At 41.2% G+C, this 12,693-nt stretch overlaps 1 protein-coding gene across 2 annotated transcripts in view; it reads right to left on the reverse strand.

Annotated features, from left to right (window-relative positions):
* Window positions 1-12,693, reverse strand: part of MIGA1 (mitoguardin 1) — a 47,152-nt gene that overhangs the window by 12,639 nt on the left and 21,820 nt on the right. For both annotated transcript variants that reach the window (XM_066624304.1, XM_066624303.1), the window contains 3 exons: window positions 5,493-5,593; window positions 2,469-2,587; window positions 2,286-2,358 (listed from right to left, as the gene is read on the reverse strand). In XM_066624304.1, the coding sequence (XP_066480401.1) occupies window positions 2,286-2,358; window positions 2,469-2,587; window positions 5,493-5,593 (293 nt within the window). The remainder of the gene's footprint in view (window positions 1-2,285; window positions 2,359-2,468; window positions 2,588-5,492; window positions 5,594-12,693) is intronic.

Raw genomic sequence — 12,693 nt, forward strand, 5'->3', positions numbered from 1 at the left:
TGCAGGTCTGTGGAGAAAAGGGGCTGGGGAGGCTGTAGGAATGGGATCTAGCATCCAGCATGCACTATTGCACAAGATCCACCCCTGCAGCCTCTCCACCACTGTTATGTCCCCCTTGCTGCCCTGTTTTGCCCCCTCCTCAGTTAGTGGTGGAAGAGCCAGCATCATATATAGGAAGGCTCTGGCCTTCCTGCCAGCATCCCAGCAGCATGCTACTCAGCACAGTGCCGGAAAGTGCTTTTTTCAGCAGTCACCATCAGCAAAACGCATGTTCGATTGGCAGCTGCAGCCCACAGGACTGGGGGCCCAATCTTATCCAACTTTGCAGCACTGGTGCAGCTGCAATGCAGCCCCCAGATAAGTGAACAAATAATCCATACCTCTGTGAGTGCCTCCCCACCACAGGATGCAGCGCATGCCTCATTGGCACTGTTGCACCGGCATTGGAAAATTGGATAGGATTGGGCCCTGGGCTGTCAGAAAACACTCAGGAAAAAAAATGCTGTCTCCAAGAAAGCTCAGAAAAACCAACCTAATTATGTGGAAGGCTGGGAGGAGGGGGGAGAGAGAAGGAGGTTGCCCAATAACTAGCAGTTATCACTAATAATGAATAGTTGCTAAGCCAAGCCAAGATTTGTGGATTCCCAAGTAAAGTTATTTAAAGATTTGCAGTTTCAAGAATTTGTAGGGCACAAAGGTGCAGGTTTTATGATGACTCATTCTGTGCAACCATCTACACAATAATCAATCCCAGGGGTACACTTTACAACTGAGCTGTGGATTAGATAGTAATAATATATGAATGGGCATGGTTCAAAACCATCTTTTTTTGATCAGTTCTAGCCATGGTATAAGATTTAATTGTCCCTTGAGCTCATTACAATCACCTTCCTGAAATCCAGAGTGTACATTTCATTATCCTTAGCTTTCCAATTCCCTTGATCATTCCTAGATGGAATTCTAATTTGCTTGATAGCTTAAACCAGCCATTCTCAACCTTTCTTGGGAGGCTATGACCAGCTAGGAGCTCTTCTTAGGTGGTCCTCCTCCACCCTGGTCAGGCAAGGATACAACAGGAAGAGATAAATATATAATCATTTATTATTGAATACCAGTCTGTGGCCCCCTTCAGGGGTTATATGGCTCCCATTGAGAATGGGTGGCTTAAACTGAGGTGGTGTCCACTCCAGATTATCCCCACAGAAGACTATGAGACTATCTCCTTCTCTGCCAGTATATCACCAGGGGATTAAGACCTGCCTCTTTCAATAACTTTTACTGAATTTGCTTAATTTGTTGTCTCTCCATATGATTCTGTTTTAGTTGCTGCTGTTATCCTATTGTACTTTGGTATTATTTGTGTTTTTAATGGATTCTGTAAACTCTCTCTCAAAGTAAGGAAAGGTAGGGTAGAAAGGTATAATAGTATATTGTATCAGTGACATAGCTAAGGGGGTGCAGGGGGTAGCAGTTGTACCGGGTAACAAGCTTTAGGGGGGCAACAAGCTGAGCTTGACACTAGTGGCCAAAATTGTGAAAATCTTGGTATGTACGAATAATTCCATCATGTTATATATCATTGGAAAGGTAATTTAATGCAGAATGCAATGAAACAAACCACATTAGCATATCTGTATTCTATCAAACATTATGGCCAATTAACCAGAAAATGAAAGCACAACTCCCTTAAGGAACAAAAAATGGATTTCTTTAACTCAAAACTGCCTTGTGAGACTCATTGTTCTAATGAGATGTTATTATGAATACAGCATGGAACCAATAAGGTGTGAATATGTGTCAGCTCTCAATTCCATGTATCATAATACAGTTACCCCTGCTAACTGGGTAAAGAGGTGCTTTCAAGTGGTGCTCCTCTTATATTTAGCGGTGGGAGAATAACTGTCCCTCTTCACCCCAGAGCAGTGTCTCTAACCAATAAGGGGCAAACGTTTTATTTATTTAGTTAATTAAATTTGATTTTGTTGTGGGGGGGCTATAGAACCTTTTCGACCCCAGGTAGCAGGTAGATGCCTTAGTTATGCTACTGGCTGGGGGGAGGCAGCAGAGCAAGTGGGTGGTGAGCTTCTGGGGGGTGGAGGCAGGTTTTCCCCAATATGCACTTTTTAAAAAGCCTGAGCGTGAATGTCACTTCCGGTTGTGACATCACTTCCGGGGCATCATTTTGAACTCCGCACTGGGTTACACATTCATTAACTACACCACTGTATTGTATAGTACAAAGATCTGCTGAAAAAGACAGTACACCCCAACATTGGAACTTTTACCTGAAAGGCTTGTCGGATACAATGGAGTTTTGCAAGAAAATCACTGTCCCCCAGGCACTCCAACATTTCAGTCCTACATACAACAGAATAAACATTTGAAATAACAATGGTGATTTGCAGTTTAAGTCAAAAACAGTCTACAAACTGTAATTAAAGTTAAAAAATACAAGGAATGTTTAGTACCTTAAGACACGTGAATAAACCTTGCCCTCTTCTGCCAAATGCATAGCTTCTTCATACAATGGACAATGGCAAAGTGAATCCAGATTGTAAACATTTCGACTCTCTCTGTGTTCTGCAAGCTAGAAAGGTACCTTTGGTCAAGATTTATTAGGCAACCTGCTAAAATACTGTCACAGATATAGTAGCTGAACAGTATCCCTTTGAAATACAGTTCCTTTTCACAATCACTTTTACAGTTACAGATCAATAACCAATGCAAAAACATGTAAAAGAAAAGCTATATGACACACTGGGATGCAGGACTGCCACTGAATCATGACTCAGTGAAGTGGAAAGGTATAGCTCAATTAGTACTCTGTAACACACACTAATATATAAAGTGCTTTCAACATCTCTCTTGTTGAAAAGTAACACTCACATATGCAGAGAAAGATATGCAAGAAAGATTTGGTAATAGTATAATTTTAACTGTCTTTATTAGCGGTTACATAACACTAGTGCTCTGCAACAACAGCTGAGCTCTTATCAAGGCACAACTGCTTTTGTAGCACATTCTGGAAAACCAAAGGCACGCAAGGAAGGGGAGATAATTTACAAGCTAGCCTCTGATTATATTTTTACCAAGAGAAGGATTCAGAATAGAGGAATAAGAGCATTTTAAAAACAGGGCAGTTAAGTTTCTGGACTTCAAAATGAAAACCAAGTAGTTCATGTTAAACACTGGGAGTTAAACAACACTGAATCTATACTGGCTCTAAATCTAGTGTTGCTCAGTCATAAGCTGTAGGGTTACAGAAATTCCCAGAAAGAGAGAGTGCATAAGATTGCAGAAAGAAAAGCCAAAACCAGTGCTATCAAGTTACACTGACAGCATAAGGGAACTTCAGAGCAATATCTTACAGTTCAGAGGTATGGAAAGGAAACCGTAACCAGCATTGCAAAAAGTGTACAAGCCTGCCCAATACATGAAGATCTTAACTGAAGAGCCTTTGCTAGGTGCCATCACCTTCCGAAGTTAGATGGGTAAAAACTGTGAAGAGGCCTTTTTGGTGGTGGTTCCCTGTTTATGAAATGCACGCTCCAGAAATGGTGCTGACTTTTAGAATTTTTCAATGCTAGGCAAAGCCTTTTTCATTTTGCCAGGTTGCAATCCTATCCACACTTATGTGGGAGTAAGCTCCATTGCCTATAATGGGACTTACTACTGAGTAGACATGCATAGGAAAGGAATAGGCTCTCAGTTTTAAACAAGGCTTGGTCTGTTTTTATTTGGCTCCTAAGGATGTAATCGTGTTTTTATCCTGTTTTTATTATTATTATTACATTGTACTGCTTTACAACTTAAGTATTTTAATATGTGGTCATTTCCCCCTGAGTTTATTGTTATCAAGGCAGTATAAACAATCTGAGGCAGCAAACCAATCCACACTTGCCTGAGAGTAAGTCCCATTGAATACAGTCGGACTTAGTTCTGGTAAATATGCATAGGTTTGCACTGTAGGTAAATAAAAATGGGAATAGGGTAAGCAATGATTCTCACAGATTCACTAGAAAGAAAAAGTTATTAATGAACTCTAGTGGTGATCAATTCACTAGCCCTAAGTCAACAATTTTAAACCTTTTTCATCTCACAGCACACTGGTAAGGCACTAAAATGGTCAAGGTACACCATTGGTTTTTTGACAATTCACAGGGCACAGTATGCTGCCACACATCCCCCAAAGGCCCTACTAATAAATGAACCTCTCCCAAATTCCTGCGGCTACCACATGGAGACCATTCATGGCACACCAATGTGTCGTGACACAGTGGTTGAAAAAGGCTGCCCTAAGCAGTATTTTCTTGAGACTAACGTTTTTCAAGACACTGGAGCATCACTGCACTGAAATCTGTAGTCTGAATCAAAGGGATATTCTTAGTCTGGGACAGCTGTGTGTTAGGGCTGCAATGCAACTTTTTCTACATAGCAACATCAAAGCCTAGATCTATTGCTGGTGGGGAAGGAAGAGATGCGCTGGAAAGGATAAAATTACCTTTTTGTTTCTTGCAAGAGGCATGCTTTTGCTTTAAAGAAATCTGTGGAAAGGCAACTTAGATCAAAGAGAACTTACACCCTTTGCAATAAAACTCCTGGGTTTAGAGCTGAATGTTCAAGTTCATGTTTACAGACTGAACTTCGATAACACAGGTCAAAACACATTTTGTTGTCTTAAAAGTAAGACCTATTCTTGGGTGTAGCTGGGGTGCAGATTCCAAAAATGGCATCAGTTTTGCCCTAGTTTCAGAGTTTTGCCAGTTTTGCTAGTTTCCGAGATATAGGATCACCCTGTTACTGAATGGTTCAAGCAGCTTCCTTGTGAGGAAGCCTATGCCATGGCTTTCTCATGAGTCCTACAACACCTTTGAAACTGCCATCCAGAAAGGAATAGAACTATAACAATGTAATGCTTTCAGCCCAGATAGCCTATTGAGAACAAGATTATGGCCAATGGCAACAAATCCTGCTGAAGTATTCAGGAAACTTAGCAAGGTTTAACTTCTACACAGTTCAACGGCAGAAGAGATGCTTTGCATGCAGAAAGTTCCAGGCGTCTTAATGGCATGGCTGGGAAAGATCCCTTCTCAAACCCTGGTCAATGTTGATAATATTGATGAACCAATGGACTGATTCTGTACAAGCAGCTCTATAAGTGTGTATCTCCTACCCTTCTCTCACAGACCTTCTTGCAGAGCAACCATTACATGCTTCCTATAAAGAAAACATGTAAGAAAACGATATGAACCTATACATCTGTGAATAATTTATTACATGCAATGACACGCCACTTTTCATTGCACGTGTACACAGTTTTAAGTGCGAGAAAGTTGCAGCCAATCCACAGGCATATGTCCTGGTATGCCTCTTTCTTGGACATCCTGCTCTAAGAGATGTCGTTAATGTCTAAGTAGGGACCACAGACCTATCTCAAGACTCCAGCAGTATGAGGACTATATAAGAGAATGAGCAGTGCTGCTTCAACGTACCTCAGCAGCTGAAACAAATGAATCCGTTGATGCAATGCTTAATGTATCCCGCAGACTGAATTCATCTGTGTTATCCTTCACAGTGATATCTGTATGTTTATCTTTAAAACAGAGAGGAAAAAAGGGAGTTAAAAAGGGAGTTTAAAAAATCATTAACATGATTTCTTTCATTTTCTTCAAAAGACCAGGCAATGCTGACTAAACACATTCATTAAAATGTACTGGTTTGCCATGGATGTTCTTTCCTGTCTTAGCTCAAGGTTCAAGGCAGGTTACGGCCTCCTTTCATTTTATTTTCACAATCACTGAGCTTCAGGACCAAGTAAGAATCTGAACTGGAGTCTTCCACATCGAAACCTAACACTTTGGTGCAAGGGCAACCACTCTGCACTGCTGCAGTGAACCTCCACAAGGGGCTTCAAAAGTTACTTTACTGTAGCATATTGTTCCATAGACTCTCAAAATATTCTGGAATACAGCTTTATTCCAGACTATTATTGCCCTGAGGGTGTGTCCTCAACCCCTACCCTTAATACTAGTAAAATAGCACCTAGGTGGTTTTTGTTAGCCAATTTAGTGCCAAAACATTTATTTTCTCTAGTGAAACATTACTTTTTTCTCCAAAACACACTAGGATTGAACGGTCCTGTTATTGTCTATTTTATAATCCATAGCACATAAACTATATAAAATATTCACCATTCACACAGACTGCTGCCCTGTCCATTATTAAACAAATCATATGCTACTTGCATTAATTTCCAGTGCACTTCTGATCTCTTAGTGCTTAGGACAGTGCTTTCAACCTTTTTCACCTTGTGGCACACTGACAAGGTACTAAAATTCTCAAGGCACACCATCAGTCTTTTGGCAATTGACAAGGCACACCCTGCTGTTGGTGGGGGCTCACATTCCCTAATGGCCCAACTAATAAATGACCCTCCCCAAATTCCTGTGGCACACCTGCAGACCATTTGTGGCACACCAGTGTGCCATGGCACAGTGGTTGAAAATGGCTGGCTTAGAGTATTGACTAGGGCCAAACAGCACAAACTTCCAAAGCAGGGTTTCCTCAAACTCTGGGAAACCCTGTAAGACCCCTTCAAGGGCTCCGCAAGCACAGTACCACAATGCTCTTTCCTGCTCTAACCTTCTGTTCCTTGGGTCCACGTGGAGGGGGAAGGAATGTTGCAAAAGACAGCAGGCAGGAGCTGCCACCAGTTACAAGAGTGACACAAAAAGGAAACAACCTCCTCTAGCAAGGAGACCAGCAGAAACCAATAAAACACCAATCACAAGCACCCTGCAGAGCCCACCCCACACGTGCTAAAATCCGCCCTCTTTCAATGCCTTGGTTAGGCAGGAGGAATCTGCTGAGGCTTGAGCGATCTTCATGAACAACAGAGACTGCAGTCAAGTTGTGCTTACATGGAAGCAAGCCCTGTAACAAGCAGCTTACATGTAAGCCCTGCAGTTTGTTCTATAAGCCTGTTCTTCCCAAAACATTTATTAGGTAAGCCCTGACCCAATATAGTTTAATGCCTAACAGCCCAATCCTATCCATGTATACTGAGTACCATTCTAGTCAATGAGGCTTACTCCCAGGTAAGTGTGGAGGTTTGCAGCCTTGGTTTGAATGCCTAAGTCAGGGGTTGAACTGCACACACACAGCGTTTCCACTGCTTTTCTTCCTAGGGAGCATAGCAAGTACAGTAGCTTACACATAAGCCCCACGGATTGTTCCGTAAGCCAGCTCTTCCCAAAACATTTGTTCTGTAAGCCCCAACCCAATACGTTATAATGCCTATGCATTAGTTTTAATGCCCAAGCCAGGGGTTAAATTCTAATGAGGTAGGCATCGATTGATAGAACCCATATAAACAAAATTTCTTTGGGGCAACACAATAAAGTTTAGAAGTGTAAAGGGCTCCAAAGTCCAAAAAGTTGGAGTACTCCTATTCCAAAGGATTGTAGGTATCAAGCCAAAGGATATCAAGAGAGGTTACAAGCTATTTTATTCCTAGCTGATTGCTTTCAGTTCAGTTCATATGTTTATTTTTGGCAGGAGCTATAATTCTGAATATTCTAACCCATCATCTATTTTTCAAAAAATTAGAAGTCAGCTTCAGTTTGCCAACAGTGTTAGAAAAATGCAAGGAGGTTAAATAGAAACTAGCTGGGTAGAGAGTTAACTCAATGAATGACATAATTGTGGCAATCCTTTGGCAAAGTTCAAGCACTAGACCCAAAGACACAAAATAGGCTTAACTAATAATTTTTTAAAGCATCTACAACTGTCACTTCTCATCTACAATAAATAACTCCTTAGCCAAATGTACAGTGACAAGCGCTGTGTAGGAAACACTTCATTACAGTATACTTTGTATAGGCCACACACATACCCATACAAATGTATACTGTATAAGTGTTCTGGACAGCTTTAGATAGGAGACACCAGCACAATCAAGACTCTAGGAATGCACAGCTGCTTGATCCACCCAGCCGCCCAAGCAGCCAGTCCCAGGAGTCTGAAATACTGTTAGCTTATATACTTTGAAGGTACTTATTTTAGAAGCCACAATACTTCAGTTTTCCTCGTCTTCAAATGGCAAAGTATCCCAATTTGGCAATTATTTCTAAATCAAAAATAAGATTTTTTTTTTTAATTTAAAGATGGGAACAGCTACAATATACTAATTTTTTAAAAGTTTTTTTTAAAGTAATTGTTGAGAAACATAGCCTACAGAAAGAAACTCTAGCATTTTGGGAAGGATTCAAGGATCAAACCTTTAAATATAGGAGTGCTCCCCTTCCCTAAATTCTGATTTACTGCAGACTGACAACTGTCTGTTCGCTTATTAAAAAAATAAAATTTCATACTTTAGATGACTGTTTTTGAGGATTTACAAAACTACTTGATTCTCACAGGCATCCCGGAACAGAGAGACCAAGGTTAACAAACAAAAGAGTAGAGAAATTATTCTCCTCTGTCCTCCTAATCATTCATATAGCTTTGTACAAGTAGAAACAACATAGTACTAGCTAAGGTATCATCAATACATCTAAACGGAACTTAATGTAGTCACCAAGTATTCCAAGAATATTCTTTATCTGTTTTCTATAAAATCTACAGCATTTGTCATGGAACACTTTTACAGCCCAATCCTACCCCTGGTGGGGTCGCCAGATACAGTGGTGCCAAAATGATGACCACTGTATCCTGCTGTCCTGCAAAAGCCTCTGGGGGTCTCCTCAGAGGGAAGGGGACTTTTGTCCCTTTCCTCTGAGGAAAGCTCCAAGCACCGCAATGGGACTTCTCATGTCAGCACCAGCTATTTTGCCGGTGTAGATTTCAGAACCTCTGTGTTGGGCTTTGCAGCCCGACAAAGAGGATAGGATCTGGCAGAGTACTCATCCACTGCTCCCACCCCACTCCCAGGCTGGTTCATCCCCCTGCCCTGCACTCTTCATACCCGGGAATGGCCCCACTTCCCAGAGTTGTTACCTTGCTCTGGGAGGTGTCCTTCTGGTGCTGGGCGCAGCACTAACCGGCGCTGGCTTGGCAATGGCATTCCCTCCTCCCACTGTGCCATAAACAGGTTTTACAGAATGCTGACGACACCTAGTACCGGTGCTGGAGTTCAGCACCAGTACTAAAGGCCCATCGGATTGGCATTTATTCAACACTTCCATTAAGCAAAGAAACTTTGTTTCAGATATGCTATCCATTGCTTGAGTGGATTTTCTTCTCTAGAATTAACATGCTTTTCTTTTATTTATGCTTCACTTTAAGATCTTTGCCCACCATTCTATGAAGGAACATACAGAGACTACATGCAGAGCAATCTTGGGAAATATACTAAACCAACGAGTCTCTCTGCTACTTGTACACCATTCAGGAATGTCATGGCTTTCTTTAGAAAATGCCCACTCTTTGCAGCCTTTATTACAATCAAAACAGTCAGCCAGATCACTGTTTCCAGTCCACCTGTTGTCAGCAGCCAGTCTGCTTTGGCACAGCATCACTCTAGGCAAGATGCCAGGCCATACCCAATCTTCTCCAGACTATGTTGAAAGTTCATGTCACCTCCTGCCTGCCACCTCCTGGACTGAAGCAAAGCCCTGAGGCTCACAGAAAAGGGCTGTCCAGGAAAAGAACAGACACACTACTTTAGTGGATTAAAAATGAAAATCCACCCAACATAGAAGGAAGAAACACAGGCAGCTTTCTTGCTCTGCAACATGCATGTAGGAAGAGTGGGTGATGATCAATCACGATCATATAATTTAAAAATGAAAATGCTAAAAACAATCTATTTGCTGCAATCTTAGGAAACCAATACAATTAAATGAGAAATAAAGGCATACTGATTACTGTGTTCCTTCTTCCTACTGTACAGAATGTGAATAAATCAGACATTTTATTCACTTCTTCCCATTTGAGAAGCAGCAATAATGTAAATTCCATAAGATTTGATTTATGGACTTTGATTCCATAAGATTTGACCCAGCAGTAAGTAAATTCCATAAGATTTGACTCTGAGAAACACAGGACTTTATAACCAAAAAGAGAATGAAACACAAAAATATAGACCTTCGTCCTACATCCCTTAATGTAAAAACTGACTACACATCAAGGATGCAATTCAAAGGTATAGCCCCATAAGCAGTACAGCTAACAAATCCTCTCAGTCGCTTAATTCAGAGAATTCCCAAATCCTTTTCTGAACTCTCATAAGATTGAAAAGCTTTAGATAATGATCACTACCCATTTTCAAGGGCAGTATGCCACTGAATACCAGCTGCTGGGGATCAACAGCAAGAGAGGGCTATTGACTCCAGTTCAAACCTAGCCTCTGAGCTTCTCATAGGCACCTGGCTGGCCACTGTGGTAAGAGTGATGCTGTACTAGGTGGATCTTTGGACAGTATGATTCTATAGGGTCCTTCCTGTGTGACTGAGATCAAGAATTCCTTATTGTTAAAGGTGAGGGTAGGGGAAAAGATATAGCACAAATACTGCCAACCATTCTCACTGAGTAACTCTTGTGCCAATCTTCTGAGACCTGTATGGTTAGTGGTAAGAGAAAAATCAGATGCACAGTCTGATGCTGTGTATCTATCCTTCTGGGCCACAGCATGCCAGCCCAGGATATACTGACATATACGATTAATGTAACAAACTGCAGTACAGCAAAACTTGCTGCTTGCTGGAAGAAAGCAGACACATGAATCAGTCCTGTCTATTTAGCTTGAAATCCCAGACTACAACTCATTTTAGGCAGTTGCTGTGTCTTTTTGAAAGTGTCATTAGTTTGAAGGTAGGAAGAGATAAAAAATATGAATTGAACTAGTTCCAATAATGTTATTGTAAGATTTAACACTTGGATAAACAAACACTCCATTCACTATCAGTTTTGGGTAGAAAGACAAGACAAATAAAATTTTTAAGAGCTTATTTGCACTCAGTTGTTTAGTCTAGTCCCATTAAGACTCCACTTTACTATTTCCTACTTGCCATTGAATTTGGATCTCGAAACAGATAAGCATAAACAGATGTAGCCTTCAGGTTTTTTTTTAATCTTTACCTTTTACAACTGCAAGCCTTCCTTCCTAGCTACTGGCAGAGTTGCTCTAATATCATAGTATGTTCACGAACAAAAGGGAGACAGAATAAATGATTGTATCCTGAAGATCAGTGCATCAAAGCATCTGCTGAGGCAAATGAAACAACAACTTTGGCACCAGAGGAAAACCTTCACAGCAGTAGCCTTAACAGTAACAGCCTGTTACTGAAGTCTGTGGAGGCAAAACACTAAGCAATGGTACATGAATTTTCCAAAATGCTGGGTACTATAAGATCTACTTACTTTTTTATTGTAGGTCCTCTCTTCTCTATACACAGGTGGGAATAGCAGTTTGTGCAGGGGAGCAAATTGGGGAAGAAAAATGTACATAGAAAAACCATTAAGCCGCTCCCCCAACATATACAATTCTTCAAGGTTTCAACCTTCCACAGACGTTTTTCACATTAAAAAAAAAAAGTTGAGAGACTGTTACCTACATCTGTCTTGCAGCATCAAGTTTTGAGACCAATTAGTGATTGTTGATATTTTACTACTGTATTATTCTTAGATGGTATACCAAACCACTGTATCTATGGAAGCAACTAACAGCTATGGGGCAGCCCAATCCTATGGTTCCCAGCACCTGGAGGAACAGTGGTGGTGCCAAAATTGTGACTACTGTATACTATGGGTGCTGGGAAGCTGCTGGAGGTCTCCTCAGGGGAAGAGAGCTTTCCTTGTTTCCAGTAATGGAGCTTCTCAAATCTGCACCAGCTACACCCCACATCACTCCCTTTGGTGCGACCTACCTTCAGGCACTCCCACGGCATCCTCCACCTGGCGCTCGGCCCAGCACCAACTGGTGCTGGCCTGGCGCTCCCTACTCTGAGGGTGCCATAAATGTCCCTTACGGCACATTTATGACACCTAGCTCCAGCACTGGCGTTCAGTGCCGGCGATAGGGCCCAAGAGGATTGGACCCTTAGACATCCCATTTGTCTTGAACCTAATAAATTCTACTTCATTTGGTTTACACATTTAAAGTTGGGAGACTGATACAGCTACAAGAATCTTAAGCATTTTATTCACAAAATTCATGTCAAGAACCTCCTAAGGCAGTGTTTCTTGAACTGTGGGTCAGGACCCACTAGGTGGGTCATGAGCCAATCTCATGTTGGTCCCCATTCATTTCAATATTTTATTTTTAATATATTAGACATGATGCTACCATGGTATGTGACTGCATTTGGGAAAATGTTACAGACCTGTACTTTTAACAAGCTCCTATGTATATTCTTTTAACAATGATAGTCAATGGGACTTACTCCTGGTAAGTATGGGTAGGATTGCAGCCTAGGATTGTTAAAAATTTTCCTGCTTGATGATGTCACTTTTGGTCATGACATCACTTCTAGTGGGTCCCAACAGAATCTAATTCTAAAAAGTGGGTCCCAGTGCTAAATATGTGAGAACCATTGTCCTAAGGCATAACTTTTAGAAGTCTGGTTAGCAAAACTCCATTCTGAGGCCTGAACCTAAAAGAAGCAACAAACTAATTTTACTGCAAATCACCTTTGTCAGTCATAAAACTTACAGAGCTACAAATATTGTTCTTGATGTCTTAACTAAATCAAG

Source organism: Tiliqua scincoides, chromosome 4, assembly GCF_035046505.1.
Source record: "Tiliqua scincoides isolate rTilSci1 chromosome 4, rTilSci1.hap2, whole genome shotgun sequence".
In the NCBI taxonomy this organism is placed as follows: Eukaryota; Metazoa; Chordata; class Lepidosauria; order Squamata; family Scincidae; genus Tiliqua; species Tiliqua scincoides.